Source organism: Chaetodon auriga, chromosome 5 (assembly GCF_051107435.1).
Source record: "Chaetodon auriga isolate fChaAug3 chromosome 5, fChaAug3.hap1, whole genome shotgun sequence".
In the NCBI taxonomy this organism is placed as follows: domain Eukaryota; kingdom Metazoa; phylum Chordata; class Actinopteri; order Chaetodontiformes; family Chaetodontidae; genus Chaetodon; species Chaetodon auriga.
In genome coordinates, this window is record NC_135078.1 from 15,903,726 (window position 1) to 15,928,150 (window position 24,425).

At 43.6% G+C, this 24,425-nt stretch overlaps 1 protein-coding gene across 3 annotated transcripts in view; it reads left to right on the forward strand.

Annotated features, from left to right (window-relative positions):
• The window catches only part of msh3 (mutS homolog 3 (E. coli)), a 39,110-nt gene that overhangs the window by 8,600 nt on the left and 6,085 nt on the right, over nucleotides 1–24,425 (forward strand). For all 3 annotated transcript variants that reach the window (XM_076731943.1, XM_076731944.1, XM_076731945.1), the window contains exons 12-21: nucleotides 750–859; nucleotides 4,927–5,059; nucleotides 6,566–6,753; nucleotides 7,672–7,840; nucleotides 8,100–8,164; nucleotides 9,986–10,102; nucleotides 10,318–10,425; nucleotides 11,175–11,289; nucleotides 11,712–11,869; nucleotides 18,441–18,627. In XM_076731943.1, the coding sequence (XP_076588058.1) occupies nucleotides 750–859; nucleotides 4,927–5,059; nucleotides 6,566–6,753; nucleotides 7,672–7,840; nucleotides 8,100–8,164; nucleotides 9,986–10,102; nucleotides 10,318–10,425; nucleotides 11,175–11,289; nucleotides 11,712–11,869; nucleotides 18,441–18,627 (1,350 nt within the window). The remainder of the gene's footprint in view (nucleotides 1–749; nucleotides 860–4,926; nucleotides 5,060–6,565; nucleotides 6,754–7,671; nucleotides 7,841–8,099; nucleotides 8,165–9,985; nucleotides 10,103–10,317; nucleotides 10,426–11,174; nucleotides 11,290–11,711; nucleotides 11,870–18,440; nucleotides 18,628–24,425) is intronic.

Below are 24,425 nucleotides of genomic sequence, written 5' to 3' on the forward strand. Positions count from 1 at the left end.
TTAGCTGCTAAAAGCTCCCCTATGTTCACCTGCTAGTTGCTGACTTTTAGCTGTTTTGATGCTGAGCAGGTAATGTTCAGTAAGAGCTTTTCACTGAAAACAGCTGCCTGCTGCTGCACAAACCATTGTTATCACAAAAACATAGATATAGCCGCTTCATAATAAGTCCTCATTTTCATGACTTATGCCTGACTTTGAGTCCAAGGCTGAAGACAACTGCCCGGGCTACAGCGCTGAAGTGGAGGGAGATTGCTGAAGAGAACAGACATGCACGGCAGCGAAAGTTAAGAAGCTTGAATATGATGTTTGTTACATTCACCTCAGTAAAAAAAAAAAGCTCGGGGAGGAGACAGACTGACCTGCTTTGCTTGAGTTTTCCATTTTTGGCAAGCTTTCAGCACATAACAATGTTGACAGCCGGCCAGCTAGAAATGTTATGCAGCTGTGCCAGAGCAAATACTTTCTATGTCAAGACTGTCCAGGTTACCCAACTTTCAGAAACCAGTTTACAGTCAGGGCTGCGTGTAGGACTGTAAAAGTGTAATGGGAGAGTTAACCTGTTGTTTCTCGGATCAAGAGAAGGTGTTCAGTGATTGGTGAGGCTGCCGTGGCGTGTGTGTCGCACATGGAGGTCAAGCTCACGTCGTGTTTATCACATCATAACGTTATTTTCTTCCTCAAATGTGGCTCATTCGAGTGATGTACATGTGTGAGATGTGTTTTGTGTCGGTGTGTTCTTTTGATGGCAGACAGATGGTGGTGTGAAGGGCAGTCTGTTGTGGGTGTTGGACCACACTCGCACTCCGTTTGGGAGGAGACTGATGAGGAAGTGGGTGAGCCAGCCCCTCACAGACCCGCAGTGAGTACAGGACCCTCTGATGAAGCCTGACTATCAGTGCTGACCTGTGTGCCTCCGGCTTCTCTCTCTATTCTTATTATTTATACAGTTTTGAAGAATGAAATAGAAGATTAGCGTCTTGCTTTGTGACTTGAAAAGATGTTAAATTATAGCAAATTACCTTATTTTGCTAAGAAAAATTTTGCTAATTTACACTCGCTTTCCATAGAAATAGTCAGTAGTTATATTGAATAACAAAACTTAGATTGCATTAAATTCACCTCAGGGCAAAAGGGAAAAATGAATAGCAATTTAATTAATTTCGTCTCAGTCTGAAGGATGTTGATCTATTAATAACTACACACACAATAGTAAAAGTAATAACAATATGAATGTGACCATTAGTAGGCTAAATGCTTCCATGAATAAATACAAAGAATACAGTGATGAACAATGAATGAATAAATGATTGAATGAGTGAAGTCTTGAAGTGAGGACCATCAAACCTGATCAAGCATGTCCTCTTAATCAGATGCACAAAAGAACACGTGGAAGAAATCTTCAAGTCCGAGCAATAAAATAAGGCTTAAGGTGCCGTTCAGCAGCTGAGAGGGACGAGCAGCCAAAAGAATTCATATGAAGTGATTAGATATCTTCACTGTAATGATGGGAAATCCTAATGTCTGATCTGAAGTATCCCTGTTAGTCTTTCGCATCAACCCAGCATCACAGGAGAAGTATTGTTTCACCTGTTGCATGATGGCTGCTTCTCTCTGTGGACAGCTCTCAGGTGTGTTCAGGCCCTCGTAGCAGCTCGGCCAGCTGATGTGTCTCTTTCTCTCGTCTGGAGCTCTTGGATATTTTCTGGCATCTTGGATCCCGCGTGGCGACTTCGGCTTGAGTCGGCCGCCTCTCAACAGGCGGCGGGGTGATAACCTCTTCACAACACACCCACTTGGGCGTGCAGGAGACGCAGTGGCAGCTTTGACAGAATTTGTCACAGTTCTGTCTTTTCTAACTGATCAAGCTAGAAATGAAGGCGTTGAGCAGACTGGAGTCCTCAAACAAGGTTTCTTCCTTTCAAGTTAGCCGGATGTCTTGAGATGTAGCTGATCTCTGCGCTGTGGAAGCGAGTTGGTCTCTGGATAAACAGGCCAGAGGCCAACTCACTGAGAAAGAGGCTGAAGTCAGTACACTGAACGTAAGCGCAGCCGAGGTGCAAACTGAAGAAAAGCAGTGGCTGCTGTCAGAGGCGTGCAACTTTACTTTTTTACTTTTTTTACTTTACATTTTTAGAGTGGAAAAAGTTTTACTAATGTCTCTGACCTGAATTAACCTCTCAGGACTCTTTATAAACACTTTGACTCCTCAAACTTTGTCCTAACAATCAGAAACTACGGGCTCCTCTAAGCGGCTGTCTAGCACTCTGAAAATTCAGTTTTTGATACTCACAAAGCAGGAGAAGACAGCAGAGTGTTTTCAGGTTGCCCGGCGTGGATTGATCATGTATTGGGTTTATCTTGCAGTCACATTCACAGGGAACATTTGACCGGTAGAGGGAAGAATGCATTCAAAGAAATACCAACAAGTTCTGGGAGAAAATGGAGGATAATGATCGTAAACACACCTCAAAATCCACAATAGACTACCCCCAGAGACCCAAGATGAAGCTTTTGCAGTGGCTCTCATCATTGAAGTCTGTGGATAAACCTCAAAAGAGCAGTACATGCAAGACGGCCCAACAATCTCACAGAAGTAGAATCCTTTTGAAAGGTAGACCGGGCAAAAATCCCCCAAACAACAACTGAAAAACTCTTATCTGGCTGCAGAAAGCGTTTACAAGCTGTGATGGTTGTCAAAGCTGGTGTTACTGTGAAGCACTGACCGTGCAGGGAGCCCAAACTTTTTCTTCTGGCCCTTTTCCCTTTCTTTGTTGTTATGAAACTGTAACCTGCATAAAATATTGAAGAAATGTGTCATCTTTAACTTATGCTGTTTGGAAATTAGGTGATTTATTTTGTTCACTTCACAATGACAGAAATTTAGAGCAGCTGTGCCCAAACGTGCCACTGTTTAAAGGTATACACACAGTCAATTCAATTAGTAAAATAACTACTAATAACCCTACTTTCTCCTTCCTGTCTCAGAAGAGGACCAACAGGCGTCTGCACACATGTACACACACACACACGCACACACGCGCACACACACACAGGCGTCTCAATCTTACCTTTACCCTTTATGACAAGCTGCCATCAATTTTCCGGTTAAACATGTTAACAATTTTTGCGTCATTATCTACTCAGAGGGTCTAATTGCACCGTCTAAGCTACAGTAACCCGAATGAGGACATAATGAATCTATCATACACATTATAGTAATGTCAAGTAACCTTGAGACGTATGTTTGAGGTTAAGGAAAACCAGACATCAATTTCGAATATTCTTTGAAATCTGTCATTAGCGTGGAAACGAGGGCTTAAACTCATGAAATGGTTTCCCAAATGAGCAGAAATGTCACTGAAAAATAGGTTTGTGTCAACTACAACCAAATGGTGAACCATGATTTCTAAAAATATCACGTTTCTTCACATGTGGAAATAGTTCCTGTTAGTTCAGGGTTTGCTGTCCCTGCATGCAAACTTTATTCTTTCCTCTTGTGTAGTTAATCAAACATACCTATCAGTTAATGCTGATTGATGTAGCTCTGCTTTGTAAAGTCAGTTCCTTTGTCCCTTCTCTCCTGTGTGAGTCCTGGATGAAGTCCAGATCAGGAAATATCGGCTCTTAAAAGGATCAGCTGCAGGTCAGTGCCAGCCTCTCCCGGCCGTTGGCACTCAGCAGTCCTGTGCTCATCCTCCATGACTCTTTCAGGCCTGTTCTTTGACCCAGAGGTCATGTGGATGACAGCTGCACTTCTCTTCATCAGTATTGATGTTGATTCACGCAGAAGTCGGAAAAATTACATTTTTTCTTTCTGATGTTTGAATTAATATTTTGAATGGGAATCTTTACTCTGACATATAAAATAAGTCAGTGTTGTTAGAGAGGATATAGGATGGAGCCCATAATGTGAACACTTACTTATTGTTCAGCCAGCAGAGCAGGCGCTCCTGTTTTCAGAAACGCTGCAGGGTGAAAACACATAAAAAGTGTTCTGGAGGCGACCTCTTAAAATAAAAACGCTGATACTGACTCACAGCACTTCTGCTACAAACAACCTCGCACTTTTAACAGTGTAGTACTATTCCAGTTCTGCTCTCTGCAGGGTAGTTTTATTATCCATATATTGATTGTGTGAGTAGTTTCTGTGTGTGTGTGTGCGTGCGTGTGTGTGTGGGTGGCCCTCTCCCTCCCCACGGTGCAGGGATTATAACTGTGGATTGGACACTGCTCTCAGATTATCCAGATAGCTCCTCTACAGAATTTCAACATCGGTAAAACCCAGATTACACTCAGGCACATTAATTCCAAGATACGCAGTGCAGCAGCACATGACACAAACACTCATGCATGAGTGTGAGTTCGATGTCCGTCTTAATGCGTAACTAAACTGGACTTTTGCGGTCCGTTTTTTTCCAGATGCTCACAGAATGAATTTGTACCCTTTGTGTCTTGAGTCATCAGTCTACAGGTTTTAAACACTTTACAATCTAACCTTTCATGTTTCACATAGCTACATTGTAAAAAGCACTTAAATGCAGCCTTTTTTAATTAATGCACACATCTTATTACTCCAGTAAAACAAATCTAATGCATCACCAGAAACGATGCCCTAAAGACACTGTAAACTAATGAGGAAAAAACTGAGGAGATTTGACACTGTGATCACTTCCTTCCTTCCTTCCTTCCTTCATAGATGGTTGACTTCAAGTAGCTCAGGCTGCTAGCAAACCTCAGCACACCACCGAAGAAGCTAATCAGCTGTTAGCTGTTTGTTTCAAATCCAAAGCGTCTTTTTGTACACTTTAAGACAGGTTTCCTACCGATGATGGGATTGAAGGTTTTGATTTCTTTGAGTCTTTGCCTTCCTTCACTCCTGTCTCCTTTCTCTCCGTCCCTCTTTCCTTTTCGTCCATGGACCCACAGGTGCATCTCAGAGAGGCAGGATGCTGTGCAGGAGATCCTGGAGTCGCACTCTCTCACTTTAAATTCCATCAGATCTCTGCTGTCACATTTGCCCGACCTGGAGAGAGGCATCTGCAGCATATACCACAAAAAGGTGAAATTATACACACACACACACACACACACACACACACACACACACACACACACCTCTCACCCCAAGGATAATATCTTTGTCTTATTTTTGTAGAGTTGGTAATCAGTCCTGTCAGTTCTGACAACACTTAAAGATGAGGTCTGTGGGTGTAGTGCCACAGTTAAAAACTGGTCAAAACTACAAAAAGCACACCTCCTTCTGCTGCTGTTTTGCATAAAAATAAAAAACATTTTTCTCTCCCTCTGTCCTGCTCTCCACCTTTTTCTCTCTCTCTCTCTCTCTTTTTTTTATGACGTGCTTCTTGATTAACAACAGGGAGCAGTCACCTCGGTGGCACTTACCTGATTGTCTGACACAATCTCATTTCCCATCAAACCCATTTTTGAAATGTCAGAAGGCTTCATCCCACATGTGTGTCTGTGTGTGTGTCTGCATGTGTGTGTGTCTGCATGTGTGTGTGTTACACTGGTGAGAGAAGCACTCTGGGCTGAGCTTGTTGTCTTGTTTCATGTTCAAATTCCAAACTCCTTCATATGTTGATAAAAACAGACTCACACACACACACACACACACACACACACACACACACACACACACACACACACACACACACACACACAGGCCTTCATTGTCATTTAGCCCATATGTAAATGGGCCTGTGTGTAATGGCCTGTGTCTCTATGGCTCCATTGACATAATGGGCGGGAGGGCATGCTCATGGTCTCCTGTCGCTGTCTGTGTTGGTTCATAAAAGAGCGACTCAGGGACCATTTGAGCTGCGACGTGATTGACACCATAAAGCATCGTCACTGTGGCTCTCATTAACCTTTCATGACTTGGTGCTATACTGTGACATCACTAATGGCATTATGAAGTCAGTGTGATCTACAGCATCACCTGTTTTAGAGGTATTTCAACACGGCGCATTGATTTGTCATTAACTTGATTTCATCCTAAATGATCAGCGGTTCTATTTTTAAAGCTGCCACATTGATTGTGAGGAAATAAAAAACAGTAGCTGATCTGAAGTTGACACAAAATAGACTGGTGGTGGAACAGTAATGGCAGCCTTTGCTCATAACTGAGCCAGAGTCGCCTTATTCCAAAGTGATGATAAATGTAAATACATCTGTTTTTTCACAGGTGATGTTTTATTTTCTTTCGGCCATATTGTGAAGACTTCAGCAGTCTGTGCTGCTGCTAATGAGTGGCGTCTCTCAGTGTTGGCTGTGTTAAATGTTTGCTCTTTAAGCTTGGCTCCTGTATCCAGTGCGGATGAGATTTAGTGATTTAATCTCGCTGGTTTACAGAATCCTGCCGTAACACAGCTGACACACACTCACACACTCATACAAAGGAATGCAGAGAACATTATTTGCATCTTGCTGGAGAATGAAGAAGGTATTTCTTAACTCTGGTTTATAGGTGACCTTCACCTTCTGATCAGTTGCAGCCTCACACTTCATCAAACATGACATGCATTTGTTTGTGCGTGTGTTCCAGTCCTCCACGCAGGAGTTTTACCTCATCAGTAGCAGTCTCTCTCGCCTGGGGCTGGAGCTGCAGGCCTTGCTCCCAGCTGTCCAATCAGAGATCAGCTCGGCGCTGCTCCATGGACTCTTGTTGGACACTCCTGACCTGCTGGCTCCGGCCCACAGCTTCCTCAAGGTGCTCAATGAAAAGGCCGCTAAGTGAGTATTAAGCAGCACGAGAGGGAGGTCCCATTTTCAGTTTTTGCATGAACAGCAATACAAAGAAGTACTTAAAAAAAAAGCATCGTAGTAAAAAATGCTACAGGATTATTGAGTTAACGTAGAGGTATCTCCATAAAAACAGCTGATTACTGTTACAGTAGATCTCTTAGTGCTGGCAAAGCTTTATGCCGCTCAGTTCATGTTTAGAGTCTTGAGATGTTGCCTGAGTTGTCATTGTTATTGATTACAAAAGAAGAAAGTCAGTCAAATCAATATTTTATTATTCATCAATTGCTCTGCTGTATACACTCACTGTAGTCTGGCAGATATGGACTGCAGGCCTGCAACTAACAGTTACTTTCATTATGGATTAATCTATTGATTTTTGTGTGATGAACTGATAAATTGTTAATCATTTTTGACTTAGAATGAGTATCAAACTGTTGTTGATCAAGGTTGTGTCTTTTTTCCAGCACTAGTGAAGGATTCAGAAGAATTCAGTTAGTTTTGGGTAGATTATCTTGCTAATTAACTTATCTCGCTCACTGTGTTGTGTGATGGTATCTTGAAATGAAGAAGAGGAGTTACACATGTTACATTATGTGTGTTTTTAAATGGACATGTATCCAACAGCCACCAGATCTGCATCTCTTTGACTCTTCTATGATGGATTCCATTCAATTCAACTGTTTCTTTTGGTTTGGTTGCAGAAAGTTTAACAAGTTCACATCAAATAATATAAATACACCACAGCAACACGAACTAGGCCAAAGCAGTGTTGTGGGTAATGCGAGGTGCCTGGTGTCACTTCACGTAGTGTGTGATCAACAGCTGGCATGGAGCTGCATGGACGGGTACTGTGACATGTGACCAGCGGCTGTCACATCTGAACTGTGTTTTTCTGTGTTTGTGGAGGTCGGGAAATAAGACAGAGCTGTTCTCAGATCTGTCCGGCTTCCCGGTGCTGCAGGAACGGAGGGAGCAGATCCAGACTGTCATCAGTGAGATTCAAGACCACCGCAGAGAAATCCGACTGACGCTGAAGGCCCCGGCACTTGACTACACGGCTGTCTCTGGACAGGAGGTACCATCTGTGTGTGTGTGTGTGTGTGTGTGTGTGTGTGTGTGTGTGTGTGACTGAGAGTGAAAGACAGGTGGGAGGAGATTGATGTCCTGATTTAGTGGAAGACTGAGTCACAGCGATGATCTGATGTCTCTACGTGTGTTTTTGTATCAGTGTGTGCATCAGTGTGTCAGTTTTAATCAAATGTGACACATTCTTTTGTCCGTCTGCTGCGGTCTTATTTGTCAAAGTCCTCCTCCTCTTCCTCCTCCGCCCTCAGTTTCTGATAGAGGTGAAGAACTCGCTGTCGTCCACTGTTCCACCTGACTGGGTCAAAATCAGCAGGTGAGCTCACCGATGCAGCTCACACACCAACACACACAGAGACGAACACACACACACACACAGTCACAGTCGCCAACACTTTTATCGGTTTTTCTCAACTGGAAGTGGCACAGAAGGTCTGTGGTGTTAAATATCACATCTGAACAGACTAACATGCTTTCTGGTATCAAAATCCGATCTGTACACGGACACATTTCTGGAAAAAAGCATGTTGTTGTAGGGTGTAAATGCGTTGTGATTGGAATATAATGGGCTCTGCCTGGAGATGGTCTGGCTCATGTTGTGTTCAGATCTGAAGTAGGTGTAAACGCAATCTGTACAGCTTGCTGTCATCCATACACAACATACAGATATTTGTCTTCCACTAACGTACAATATAGGTTTTTGTTCACATTTAGGGAGCGAGCAAGTGAGAAAGCTGAAAGAGACAGGCCTCTAATTACTGTTTCTACGTCTATTCTGTGCCAAAAAATGTGTTGTTCAACAGAACTGTGTGAAAATGAAAGCAATACAGATGGAAAATGAATGATATGCAGTAAGAGATAACTGTGAGCTGCACTTATCTGTGCAGCTGATCCGCTGTAATCACAGAATAGCCTGCAGTAGCTGTAGCACGCCAGGCCAAAGTGATGCAAACATAAGGTGTACATTTTCTACTTAAGAAAGGCATTAATGGATCACATTTGGGTTAGTCCTATCCCTAACCCCCTACTGATGGAAAAAAGTAAAAATTAATGATAGATTAAGATGTCAATACTATATTAATATATGTTGTCCCACAGCCATGAAAATGCATGTTTCTGACTGGCTGGCAGATGTATCACCTGACTCTGAAGGTCCTCTCACCTCTATGGAGCAGTGAGCCTTTTTTTGCCTCATTTTTTTGACCGTCACCATCTTAACTCTTTTGGTTCACTTTCATGTCTCTCTATAACCTTGTTTCCAGAGGCAGGCTGGTGTTTTCAGCCAATAAAAGCTGTATACTACCAGTCCTGCACCATACAGGCGTTAGACAAAGACAGCGACTGGCTGAGGGACATAATGGAGCATTTAGCTGCTAAAGAGACAGATATTTCCCTCAGGAGCTGCTGGTGAGCAAAACAGAGCTGAAGGAAGGTGAATAATGGACTTTAATTCATCAGCTGGCCAGAAACATGACTCCATGTGGTTACCAATATTTCTCCATGTCTGCCGGATGTGTAAATCGGCAACTGTTTGCTAATACGTTCCCATCAGCAGCTTTATAAGGTGATAATGTATCAGCAGTGTGTTTCAGCTTGTTCAGCTGCACGTCTCTAAAAACATCAATTAATGCTGACGATGAAAAGACTGCATCCGTTTTCAGAAAGTGGCGAGTTGCTTCTGATCTCCTGTGAGAAGGTGTGAACCATGATGGGATAACCAGTGGTGAAAGATGGGTTTTTAGTGCTGGAACCAGTTCAACATTTGTCAGATATTCATTGTAAATAAATGAGTTTATTATTCAGAACATTCCAGTCAGATGCAGCTCCTGCACTGATCTGTACCACTACAGTCAGATATTAGAAACCTTCACTATATTCTAGAGCGGTGGTTCCATCCCATGTGATCCAATGGGTTACAATACAAGTCAGAGGATTTTACCTCTGCAGGCCTCAAAAAATGATTAAATGAAAAACAGGAGACAAAGACAGTCAACTCGTGGACATACACAACTGGAGATGGTAACAAGTCCCAGCACTGGTTGATCCTCTGTATGTATCTTCTACTTTAACAGTGATTGCTGTGATTTCTTTTCTTGCCCTTCCACCTCACCTCGTTGTTCCTTCATCCCTTCTGCAGCACCAAGGCAGTCAGCAGGTATCACTCTCCTTTCCTGGTGGAGCGCTACAAGAAGCTGCTGCAGCTCCGAGAGCAGCTGCTGCTGGACAGCCAGAGGGAGTGGACCAATTTTCTGGAGTACGACACACACACACACACACGCACACACACACACACACATACACACAGAAAATCTGCTAAGAACATGTCTGTCTCCCCTGCCAGAATTAGTGTTTTACTCAAGTACACTGTCAGTCTGCTCAGAACACAATATGCACTTACCTTAATTTATATTTGACAGTCTTTTTCCTCTCTCTCTCTCTCTCTCTCTCTCTCTCTCTCTCTCTCTCTAGTCAGTTTGGGGAGCACTATCACACCATGAAAAGGGCTATTAGTCACCTAGCAACCATGGACTGTCTCTTTTCATTGGTTGAGGTGGCTAAACAAGGGGACTATTGCAGGTGATGTCCTCTCATGATGACTGTAAATATTAGCGTGCATGCACGTGTCTGTTACTTCATGTTTGCATGTTGGATATTGTGTGCGTGTATGTGTGTGCGCGTGTGGGGGTGTGTGTGTGTGCGTGTGTGTGTGTGTGGGTGTCCTGTGTCGTGTCCTATAGTCTCAGACAGGCTGTGTGTGGGAGTGTGCACTGGGCTCAGCAGCGTGCTCAGCCAAAACGCCAACATCTCTCCCACTCACTCACTCACTCACTCAAAGACACACACACACACGCACACACCTTTATATTGCCTATTTCTACCCATTTTTGTTTTTTTCACTGCACATCCGTCCACGTCTTCCTGCTGCAGTTCCTCTTTTTTGCTGTATTTGGACATTTAATCCATCCTTCCTGCTGCTTCTTTTGAAGTCATCATCTTCTGTTTTGCCATTGGTCATTTTAATTCGCTCACTCTTCCTCTTTTGGTGCATGTCACTGTGTGTTATTTAAAGGAGTAGTTTAGACTTTTATGGGAAATGCACTTATTTGCTTTCTTGCAACATGTTGGATGAGATCAGTACCACTCATATCTGTATGATAATATGAAGCTATGGCCAACAGCCAGTTAGCTCAGGTCACATGGTATCACTGTTAATTACAATCTCTGGACATGTATGTATGTACGTGTGTGAATGTGTTTTCTTTGATTGTGTGCATGTGTGTGTGTGCACACACACACAAGTTACTGAGTGTGTTGTCTGTGTTCAGGCCAGAGGTGTTTGAAAGTCAGCGTCAGATAATGATCAAGGACGGCAGACATCCTGCCATCGACTTACTGATGGGGGAAAACAACCAGTATGTGCCCAACCTCACCGAACTACAGGTAAACACACACACACACACACATTCACATGCACAGGCTCATTCAGAGAGCTTTGAGCAAATTTGAGCCAAAACACACAGACGGTTTGCTTGCTCACTTACTCATTGAGACAGTTCTGAAACAAAATTGCAACAGCACACACACACACACACATAAATACACACATGATGCACAGACATACAGACCTTGCATGACACCACACACGCTTCCTTGCTCAGTGTTGGAGTAGGTGTGGGTTAATCGTGCAAGAGAGGCACAAGCCAATAGGAAGAGAAGCCAAGCTTTCAGTCCACCCACCTCTTCAGCTGTGCAGGACAGCATGAAAATATCTTATTCTGTCTCTCTCCTCCATCGCCTTCTGTCTATGCCACTGTTCTTATTCTCTCCTCTCCTCTCTCCTCCTTACTCCTCTCCTGCTACAGGGTGATGGCAGGAGAACTATGATAATCACTGGTCCTAATATGGGGGGTAAGAGCTCCTATATCCGCCAGGTGGCCCTGATCTGTGTTATGGCTCAGATGGGCTCCTACGTCCCGGCCTCTGAGGCCCGCCTGGGCATGCTGGACGGCATTTACACCAGGTATGATCACAAGCGCGCTGAACTCTGCCTGTGCAATCCTTACATGTGTCACAGCTGTGAAATTAAAGCAGATGACATTTAAGAAATCATCAAATCAAAGTTCACTCTGGATCGTCCACAGAACACTTGGTCAGCAGTTCCCACTGGAACTGCTTTCTTCTGAAGAAATGCTCTAAATGAGAGCTGTCGAAAGCTGTGAGAGTTTACTGATTATGTCTTTTGGAGTTTGGGTGAGCTGACACTCATCAATTGGCTTCATCGAGCCATATGGATTTCACAGAAACATGAGCAGAATTAAAGCAATCATTTGAGCCACACAGCTCGCCTGTTTGGCCGATGACGCCAGCATGTAGATATTTGTGTTCCTGGCAGCGTATTAAGGTGAGACTTCCATAAAGAGTGACACAGTCACACAAACAAACAGGCTCACTCATACAAACACTTGCATGTATCTGTTCCATGATGTGAAAGTGACACAACAATGGCATCACAAGCTGCACTGTTTCTCTCTTTCCACTGATGGAGACACACTCAGGAAGTGATCTGACTTTTTCTCCCATTGTCTCCGTCGATAGGAAGACGAGGATAGTGACCATGACAACACAGACGGAGCACAACACACTTTCACCTCTGCAGATTCTTTCTTATTTGTACATTAAACATAAGGACACCAGTGAAAAAATCACTTTCCCCTCAAACTGCTCATTCACCTTGTGTCACCCTCTGTCATGTGAGACATACATGAGGTTATTTCTAGGACTGACACTTAAACTAATCCCCTCTAATCCCATTGTGGGCCTCGCCACACAGGAAGAGGAGAGGGCGAAGAAGAGCCGTTTGACGAGGCTGGCTCCATTGTTCTGCTATGGTTCGGTACGGTACAGTGTCGTAGGAACCGGCAGACAATAAGGCATTGTTGGAGACACCCCCCCCCCCCCCCCCGCTGATGATTATTCTCATTATGATGAGAGTAGCAGTAAGCTCTGCATGTAGCTTCCAGTCCTGACGACATATTAGTGTGGAACACAGGCCAATATATGGTCTCTTTTATCCTGCCTCTGCTGCAATACGTGATTAGACCTAATGGCTTGCAGATGTGTGTAATTGTCTTTTTTGTGGGTTTAAGCATGTTCTTATGTGTTAACCCAGTAGGAGCCAGAGTCTTGTCAGCACACAGAGGGTGTGAGTGTGTGTGTGTGTGTGTGTGTGTGTGTGTGTGTGTGTGTGTGTGTGTGTGTGTGTGTGTGTGTGTGCGTGCGCGTGCGTGCATGTGTGTGTGTTTTTACCTCTGTCCTTGAGAGAACCACTTGGGGCATTTAGGCTTCATATTAGTGTAATGGGGTGATTTTGCTCCTCATGTATGTAAGGGTCTACTTTAGTGTGGTTTAGGATTATTAGGTTGAGTTGAGTGGATAGGAGTAAGGAACAGATCATAAAACATGGAGATTTATTAATGTAATATATATTATACATTTTGTCATCCAATAAACAGAAAACAGGAGATTTACACTAAAACAAAATGCAGTTTAGTGCAACGTAGAAACAAAATTGTTCGAGTGTCGATTTAATTGGATTGATTAATAGAAACAAGTGTAACAATATGAAGTATATGCATTTTTATAAAATGGTGGAACATATTTACTTTGAATGAAAAGGGCTGTAAATAGATATGAGATGGAAATAAATGTCATATCATGATTTTAGTGGCCAAAGTGATGAGGGCTATCTATGATATTGTGGTTATGTGTTAAAATGCTGTTGTGTGCGGTGGGCAAGTGCAGTGACGCGCTGCGTGCACCAGCACAACAACGTACATCATTGAAAGCTTCAGTTTACATTATTGACAAGCTATTAGCAAGTTGGACAAACCGTGGCATTACCTCCTATTCTGAAGCTCCCACATCATGCATGGAGCTACTGCCTTGCTTTTGCTATAAAGTAGTGGGTGGTGGTCGCGAACATGACTCATGAGATTTGACGTGACGTGACGGGGCGGACGGGGTGACCATCTTGATCGAGTTTCCCTTGTCACTTTTAGAAAAAACAAAGTCCGACCACACTTCAGACTCAGACTCTTAGACAGCTGAAAGGCTGTCACTGCTTTCTGCCATGTTTTCACTCACACGGCCGCATCTGGGAGACTGTGGCTAACATTGGTTGGTGTTGGACAGGATTTACTGTGAGTCTTTCAAAGTGTGGTTTAAAAAAAATGGTTTTAACATTTGAAACCTTAACACTGACTGTTGGAAATTTTACTCTGGTTTGTTCCAAAGCGGTAACCGTCCCATCCCTAGCTGTAAATTTGATGTTCAAATCCAAAATCAAGATTAAAATCAGACTCAACTATAACTCAACTCAAATCACCGCTGTCTTCTTTCGGCAGGAAACAACAACTTTTAGGAGTAAGGGGACATAAAATCTGAGTGAAAATCAAACTAATCTGCTTTGTTTGGGCGTTTTATGCTTTTATGTTAAAGAGAATTCCAGCTAATGAATGTCCACAGAGAAAAGACACACACACACACACACACAGCATCCGCGATCCTCTCTTCACCTCCTCCGTCACCTCCGTCGTCCTCTCTGTCTCTAATTGGACTGCTCGGCCTTTCTCTGTCGTTGAGTGTAAGATCCTGAGGAGAATCTGTTTCCATGATAAATGCTCAATCAATTCCCGCTGTGAGTCAAGTGTTTTAGACACAGGGATGGAAATTGCTTCATCTGGTGTGTGTGTGTGTGTGTGTGTGTGTGTGTGTGTGTGTGTGTGTTTATGAGCGAGAGGGAGACAGACATGGAGTGAGAGCTTATGAATTTTAGTAGAGCGCAATAAGCAGACTTTGTGTGTTGCGGGTAATGAGATGGTGCGTAGGCGTCTAATGGGATATCCTGTCTGAAATGATCCAGATGATTGATGATCAATGAGAACAAAGTGAATAATCTGGAGTTTAGTTTGGAGCAGCGTGTCACCTCACAGAGCCTTGGTTTTATTTCGCTGCTCACTCCACTGAGCCGCAGTGTTTTTACAAACATGTACCACGGCGGTTTGAGCGTAATTCTCTCTGTGCGTGAGCGAGCGCCTGCGTGTGTTTTCCGGTGCCTGGCGGATGCATATATGCACGTCTGCAGCTGCTGTGTGTATTTTCTCATCAGCATTGAGTCCTGAAGGTTATAGAGCACATTCTTCCATCCCTTCACGGTTGTTATGGAAACAGCAAAGGAAGTAGAATGTAAAACTGTTTTGAAGGGACCTTTAATCGACCGTGGACTCGAGCAGCGATTATACTGTGTTTTACTAAAGTCTTTCACGAGCTCCCCTCGCGTCACAAATGTGGCTAATATCCTGAAAGACCTCACAAAGGGTGCTGAGTGTTTCGGTGCCCACAGGTCTCTGTGTGACACCGTCACCTGGGTGGGTGTTGTACAGCGATGTGAAACGTATTGAGCATGACGACAAATGCCGTGTCCTAAATCGACTCGTTCGTTCCTCAGAGTTTTTGTAGTTCCTGTGCCATCTTGTAGGCGGCACGCAGGGCCGGGGGGGCCTTTAGTGGTCTATAGGACCTGGAGGTTTATGGTGTGAAGTTAACTGTGCAGAAATAAATGATTCAAAATGATCCGACACGTCTGATGAAAAGCTAAATAATTGAGAATGATTGAAAAATAATTGGCCTCGTGCTGTGTGCTGTCTTTGATCATCTGGCTGTACGAATCTAGATAAGAAGACGGGCTCTTGTTTAGTTTTATTCTTTATTTGGGTTTCCATTAGCTGGCTTATTAGGTTGCTAGTCCTCGGGTGTCCACATAAAATAATGAGAAAAAACGACGAAGAGCAAGCCAACATCAGAAAACCTGTTGACTAATGTCGCCTCAGTACACGCAGTAAACAGCTAAAACAAGTGAAACAAGACTCAAGACATAAAAAGTGATTTAAAAGTCCAAAGTCCAACATTGAAGCCAAAATCCAAAAACAATTAAACACTGTTAAAAGACAGTTTTTGGTGATATTCCTGGCATTTTGAGGCTTGTGTCATCTCTCAGCAGCATATGTGTAGTTTTTCTAGAGTTAAATGTGATATTAGAAAAATATCCAGCTCAGCTACAATGAAGTTGAAGTGAGTCAGGTTTTTGTGTCAGTCTTTCCGATCAAACAACAGTTTTTAGACTTTGTATTTTTACAACGGTTGCAACTGATTTTGTGGGACAGAGTCGCGTCTGTAATAGTCATGTGTGTTCTCTCATTTGTGTTTGCCGTTGCGAAATGATTAGAGTCCAGTCTTGTGATACGATGTAAGGAAATAAGTGGACAGTCCTGAGCAACAAGACTGTCTGAAAAACACTGGAATTGTGTCTAAACACGCTTTCCGAGAGGTGTGAGGTGACGAAAGACTGACTCTATTTTCAGAATGGGTTTATTTGGCGGGAAGGAGGGACTCGGCGAGAGCAGCAGGACACCCAGCTGGTGGAGTGTAGCTGTGTTTCTGCTGTGCGTCCCCTCATCAGTGGACAGACACAGTGTGTGAACGACACTCTTCCCTCTCATCTCATTCGATCTGTCCGCTCTGCCACGCAGTATAAATCTGATTGTCATAATTTCCCCTGAGTTCGAGGCGTACATGCACACACACACTATAAATTGGCTAATGAAATGCAACAGCATGTCTGCCACACCCCTCGCTTATATGGCGTGTGGTGTAACCATGGTAACCCACGAGCTGGAGGCTCTCGTCGGCAGTTCATTGATAGGTACTATGTTGAAGGTCACTGCGAACAGGAAAGACAGATTTAGAGGTGAGAAACACTGACTGGCAGAGAGATTTTGCATCTGTGATCCAGCTGGAGTCGGGTTTGTACCAGATGAGTCACCGCTCTGTCTGTCAGCCTGTCGGAGCATCAGAGGAGCTCTCAAAGCAGCTTTGAGGCTCGTGAAGAATCCAACATGGTGTGATTTTATCTCTGTAGTGGGTGAATCTCTGTTGACATGGACACAGCTGATGGTAGTGTTCAAGGTAGCCTTCGTTCCTCTGTTGTTGTCTCTTTGATTTTCCATCACTGGCTTTAAATTTTTGCCTCCTCAGGTGACAGCAGGACATCATCAACCTTAACTTAAGATGTGTTCGTTACATGCATTCTAGGCTGTCTTGTACATTTATTTAATGTCTTGTTTCTCAGCACACTTGGGAGTCCTGCAGGAACATTTTTATTTCTTATCCTAAACCTCTCTCATTGTTTTCTGTGTTCCCACTTAGAGTCAACCCACTCTGTTAATTGAACAAACATGGTGTAAATTGCTCTTTTCAGCCTGATTAATACAATGTGTTCATGAGGAGGTGTGTGCGTATGACACTTCGTCATTAGCATAATTGACACCCTTAAAATTGCCATGTAATGCCTCCTGTTCCCTTCTGTCTGTTGGAAATCTTCATTCACAAATGCTAGCAAACAGGAGTGAAGGGTTTTATAGTTATGCTCTCTCACTTCACACCTCCATCTCACTCTTTCTGTCTTGTCTTGACATCTAAGAAGTTTTTCCAGAGGAAGAGGATTCAGGTTCACTGTGGGTGTGCCTTCAACTTTCAGAGCAAATCATTTAAAAGCTTTAGACACACTTATTGTTTCATGACCTCAAGGTTCAGGTTCAGCTTACCTGAAAATGGCCCTCTTGAATCTTATCGCTTCCTATGTGTGCCGTTGCTTTAAATATTTGTGCCTTTGCGTTATTTACATTGGTGAGTTTAGAAGAAAGTTAGAGAGCTTTCTGAAATCTAAAAACTTTTTTCAACTTTGTTACGTGCACACTGTGACTGTATCAAGGCCAATTGTAAAGATGTAATTTCTTGTAATGAAAGAACTCAACAATAGAGATATAAAGGTGATAAAGACTGAATGAAAACCTGAATAATTAATTCCTTATAGGACTCAGACTTTGAGTCTAACCGTGAAAACAGATAAAGTCAGCCTTGTTGTTGGCCTGACCAGCGTGAAAATTACTTTCCTAATAGTGAACAACCTACGCAACATCTGGAGCCTTACAGAAAGACGCGTCCCTGTTTTTTGGTTTTTGCCTTCTCTCACTTACTTTCATAACTTCTACAATGTGTTCTGTAACATTGGCCCGTATCAGCACACATGCGAACAAAGCAAAAGAGGAACAAGGTTTTATTTAATTCCAGTGGATCTGTAACCGTCTGACTCTCCCTCCTCTGGTCCAGAGTGTTACGCTGTACCAAATTAGTCACACCTGTGAGTGCGATGTCACCCTCTGCAGACATGTGTAAAGTAGGCTGCACACCCACACTGTTGCTCTCTCACTGCAGAGTGATGATGAATGGCTGGAGGTTCACTTTCATTAATAAAATCCTGATTATGTGTGTAAAGATTTGTTGTTGGTGCTGTCAGTTCTGTGGAACGCTGCAGCGTGCAGTCTGCCACATCGCTCTTAAAGTCACAGCACCTGTTTATGACTCCATGATGAAACAGTCCCCATCTCCGAAAACAAATATCATGCAATCTGATCTCAGAACCACTCTCACCTTGTTAGTTTTGACCTCTTTTTCTTTGTCTGATTGGCTGTCAGGATGGGAGCTTCAGACAACATCTACAAAGGGCGCAGTACCTTCATGGAGGAGCTGACGGAAGCCTCGGAGATCATTTCCCATGCGACTGAACGCTCGCTGGTCATCCTTGATGAACTGGGTCGGGGCACGAGCACCCATGACGGGATTGCCATCGCCTACGCCACCCTGGAGTACTTCATCAGAGATGTAAGTGTGGGTTTCTGAATGAACACTCTGTGCTGATGACATGGGAGCAAGACAGATTTAAACATTCAGGTGCAGGATTTAGGGGCATCTAGCGGTGAGGTTGCAGATTACAGCTGACTCAGTACCCCTCTTTCAAACAATTGAAAACATCTGTCTGAACATTATATCCATTTCTGCCAATAGGTCCCTCTAAATCCTGCACACTGGACCCTTAAAGGGACAAAGAAAAAGAAATGAAAAGGAAGGCACTGATGGGAAATTTGGGTCAGTGTGTCTGCTGAAATCCATGCGACCGTCAACCACACACACACATTCATCTTGAGCTGAATCCAGCCCAGTTAACCATCAAGTTAATGGCCTTCATTAAAGAGGCGTGTGTATGTGTGTTTGTGGTCATGCATGTGTTTGATCGCATGTGCGCGTGGGCTCTGCAGACTGCACTGATTGTTTTGCAGGGAGAGACGAGGCTCCAGGGAGGCCTCTGCAGCGGAGCAGCTCTTGAAAACTGAGCAGAATTATCGACAAGCTTTGATCTATAACGTTAATATGCTGTTGGAGAGCAAGATGCAGGGGAGAAGGAGGGAGGGAGAGATTGACCCAAAGATGTTGAAGGGATGTAGGTTACACTGCAGCAGGCTTCATGTATTCCACGTGAAAGACTCACAATATCAAGGGTGACGACAGGTTGTCCACTGTCCACTGTCAAGGGGTTGCATGTGTCCATATGAGTCGAGCTATGTGTGGCTTTACAGCCCTGAGTACCTGGACTCATTATTCCTGTGTGTGTGTGTGTGTGTGTGTGTGTGCGCGCGCGTGCGCGTGTGGTCCGCTGGGATTGGATTATGTGAACTGGCGCAGTCAGGAGCCCCCTGGGTGTTGCACAATGTTGTGTACTTTGACAGAGCAGCTGAGTGGTACCCTGAGCGGGGAATGGGGGGGGGGGGGGCGTTTGTGTTAGTAAGGTGCTTTATCAATACCGACACTGGCAACTTAATCCTTGTTTCCTTATGGAGAATTTACAGTGTGTCTACATGCCAATTAGTGACGAAGAGTCGGATCAATACTGTAAGCACGAAAAAGTCATTATTACAGGGTGACATGGGCTGCGTGCTTGAGGTTGTGGCATCAATTAAGACACAACACAGCTGTTCACTTTCTCAGCTGTTTACACTCGGAATATTTTCCACCTACTAATATAAAAACATGAGGCTTCCTGTTAGATGTTTGCTAATTAGCCTGTCAAATGAGGCCATTTGGATTTGCAGCTGTATCTCCGCTGTTAGATATCACGTCAAATACGTCAAATGGTGTGACTGCACATTTAGTAATGTACAGGCGGACTGTGTGTTTCTTTGCTCGTAACACAGTTACATCTGTAACGTCTGTTTCAGGCAAGTTTCGGAGAGATCTAAGGCTCAGACGTTAAATAGATTTGAAACAGATTTTTTTCTAATATCACAAAGTCTACCATGATACGATTTTGATTCAATTCCTTCAATCTATATGGGATGATATAACATGCCCATTTAACACAATTCGTCATATGCTGACGGGGATGGTTGAGTGTAACAGCTGTCTGGCAGCCATAAATATGAGCAGTCAGATTTTGAATGGCAGCAGTCAGCAGAGGAGGGAGGAGAGTCTAAACAGTCGGTTCCCAGCAGTTCAACAGGGCTGTCAGTGTGAAACAGAAGATCATCCCTCACTCTCTGCCTGCCTGGTCGATCGCTACCTCCCTTCACACAAGTCAAACAATAAAGTTATTGTGCTCTTTTCTGACTCACAGTTCATCCCTGCTGTGAGATTTTAACAACAGATTAACTTTCGCTCAGTCCCAGCAGCAGCACAGCCCTCAAACTAGGAGTGAAAATACAATGCAGCGATAAAATCGTGTCTAAAACTCTGTATTTACTGTTGGGAGTACTCACTTTCAGTCAGTGGGGCTCTTCTAGCCAGCAGCAGCACATGATAAAAAACTGATTGTTATCTGGATGCTATGCAGTAGATGTATAAATAATGACCGACTTGCCTGAAGTTTACACCGCCCTTTGCATTTGCTTTTAATGTTATAGAGCATCCACAGCCGTTTTTTATTTCAAATGAAGCAACTAACTCCTGAGTGTAATGAAGCATTTACAGTATGAGCGACAGAGCCAGATATTCTTTGTGAATCTATATCAACTGTGAAGCTATATCAACTTCATATGGTGACAAGATGTGTATTCAGCTTGTTCGGATGTCCTCAAGTGGCCAAGAAATCAGTTAATGCAGCTTTAATACTTGAATTAAGAAAAATAAGGGTTTCTGTGTGCACATCTGCCAAGACTCACACAGAAACTGATTCCTACTGTAAGTAATCAGTTGATGTTAGCTGATAATATCGGCCTGCCTGTACCGGTCAAGTTCTAATTTGAATTGTGGTCTCGCAAAAAAGACACAAACACCGTTGAGCAGAAGCAGTGCAGAGGTCTTGTGTTCCTGTGTTGGGTATGCATGTGGTGTTAGTGCCCTACAGACGGCAGCTTCTCCGGGAAGAAAGGGTTTATGAAGTCAGATGGTCCATGCTGACCTTAGGGAGCGTCCATTTAATCTCTCACTCCCTCAGCTGACAGTCCATGAACTACACAAACCACTGATTCTGACTTCGGGCCTCCCGGTCGGTTGTGAAAGGATGAGCGCCAGAGTGCAGCTCCCACTTCAGTCCACAGTGACAGATACTGTACCATTGATGGAGGATGTTTACTCTACCACTGCCTTCTGCGTAATTAAAGCTTACAAACTGTATCCAATCTATGAGAGCTGGTATTTTGGTACTTGTTTATTTCATGATCTCCAAGACCTTAGTCAGAGAGCTCCAAATTGCCCCGAATTACCCTTGTTCAAATATAGATGAATAAACATTTGTCTTTGAAAAACCGCTTCCAGTTTTCATGTTTTGCCAGTTCCACATTAATCTTTGGACAGAATCTTGGGGTTATGTAATGCTGCTGGAGAACGTAGAATGAAAATGTGTAAGTAGCAGCTAATGCGGCAGGGAGCTGCGGTTGGCAGCAGGAAGGAGCTCTCCAACTACCTGTTGTATAACAGCATTGATTTGTTTGAAAAGCCTTGCTATTAAAGGAAAGACAAACAAAAGAGCGCAAAAGAAGTTCTGCTCCACAGCGAGCGGCCTCCTCGGTGCAGGCAGACCTGCACGGTCTTTCATGCTCGCTCGTCTTCCTCCTACTCGTCCTCCTCCTCCTCCTCCTCTGCCCCGTCCTCAACCGTTCGCGTCAAAAGTCAGTCGGCTCCTCCTTTGACTCGGTTGTCATAGCAACACACCTTTCCCTGTCCCCGGCACTCACCTGAGAGGTAGTTAAGAATGTAGATGGGTTTCATAACACCTCTCAATAATAGAGGCAGCCTTGACGCAGAAAGAGAGAAAGAAAGAGAAAAGCGGAGAAGAGAGGAAGGATCTCTGCAACGAGAAGATGCTGGGTGTCGTGGTGAAACCACAGTCAGCACGCCGTTGGCTCGGTACACGTCTGGGTGATTTAATTCCTTCCTAGCTGTGATATGTGCCTCACACTGTCCTCTTCTTTAGCCATTACTCACTCTCAGACTCACTTGGACTCTCACTTTATTTGCTCTGACAGCAGGTCCTGCCATTAGCTTCACACTAAGCTCAGCACTACACATCGCTCTGCACTCGTACCGTGAGTCAGACCTGTATTTGACTGCGCCGGCATTGTAATACTGCACTGCGATAGCAGGCAGGATCAGGCCCGGCTTTACACTTGGACTCACAGGGGGACTGGAACTCACTGAAGCTCACTTTTGGCTGCACACTAATGGGTAGATTTTCAGAAGAACGTATTGCTCCGCGTGGGCGTAAATGGTCCGATGTGCTCACGCTGATGCACAAAGCTCCCACAAAGACCCACATGTGCTCCACTGCACTCTGCACTGTACTCACAAAGAGCACGGGGACAACATGCTTCTGTTTTTCAAGTCACATTGTGGAGTGCAGTGGTTCCTAACATGCAGCTGGGGACCCCTGAGAGGGGTCTCAGGATAAAACTCAGAAAGGATGCAAGTTGATCCAAAAAATATCAAAAGAAAAACAATACTTCAGTCACACAAAATCAAATCATTTCCAACTTTACTCCAATTTTTTTCTTTCCTTTTGAAATGCTGAATACTTTTACCTCTTGAGGTGAAACCACCAGTGGTGGAATGTTACTCAGTACTACTGCGCTTAAGCACAAATTCAAGGTACTTTACTCAAGCATTTTATGCAACTTTATACTTCTAATCCACTACATGAGGTAAATATTGGACTTTGTACTCCACTTCATTTGTTTGACAGCTTTACTTACTTTTCACATTACATTTTTTCACATCTTTGCTGCCCAGTGAAAACCATTTATCTCCATATTTGGTGATTCTGAATTTGAATGTTGTCTGACCAACAGTTTACAATCCAGACATATTAAGTGTATACAAATAAACAAATCCAAATCATATATATATATATAAACATATTAAATATAAATGAAATTAGTGTCTGCATCTCTTGCTGCTACTTTCCAACTCTGCTCTGTGCAGCTTCACATAAATTACTGTACTACATCAACTGAGCTTCAGACTTTATTAATTAGAAGTTATTAATGTTGTCTCAACAAATAAAAGGTTGCATGAATTCATGTTTGCTATTCTCATGGCTGGATATTAAACTGTGAATACTCACTGTTTAATATAATATACACTGTGTATAATTTTTACTTGCACAGTCATGCCAGTGGGTCTGCTCGTCCTAACATAACCAACATTATTTTACCACATATAGCCTATAGAACTAATTTGGGGGATTGATGAGTTTTCTTCAGAAATTCTTTAAAAACTTGGTGCCTACATTACCCACAATGCAACTTTACTGCAGACATTTCTGCCAGAACAGAGGCATTGATGTACCAAGTATATCCACTTAAAAAAGAGGCAAAACATCCCCTGAAGGAAAGGTCATCACCTGTGCACCTGTCAGTGACCCTCCCCCTTGAATAATTTAGGCCAATGAGAGAACAAGATTGACGTTCAGCCAAAGTCAGAGGTCAGCGACACACACGCTTCATTCACACCAAATCTCTGTTTCTCTCTCATACGCAGCTCCTCATCCAGACCCTTGTTAGTTGTGAGGTGAGAAAAGGAAATGTGTTGACTTGAGTTAGAATTGGGTTTGTGTCTAATTGGACAGGAAGGAGGAACAAGACAGACAGACAGCAACTGCGGTGTTGACACCTCGAGCCCTTTCCTCAGGATCAGATTAGGGCCAGCACACTTGCATGCGCGCACACACTCTGGTCTTTGACAACATATCGTTATAAAACAGCGGGGGAGAGTGGTGATGCGCTACAGGTGTACAGCGACACAGACACCAATTTGGAGCTCAGAAGATCGGAGACATATTACAGGAGAAGAAGAGGTGGACGACGTGGAACAGTGCAGAGAAAGTGTTATATGTGGCAGATCGGCAGTCTGTCAGAGATGCTGTTTTATCTGAACCGTCGTGTCAAGTGGGCCGAATGCACAGCCTGTCCCATCTGGACCCGGCCACCTTGTTGTCTGACTTCTTCCAGCATTCCTCTGTTTGTTTAGAAACATACAGCAGATTTGAGCTTACATTGAGACTGGATATTTATAGATCTCTCATTTTTTTCATGACCCAGACTACCACTTCTCATAATCAGAGAGGCTGAGACGTGTTCCCTGCAGCCCCCGTCCCCCCTTTATTAATTTCTCTTCCAGTTATATATATTTGT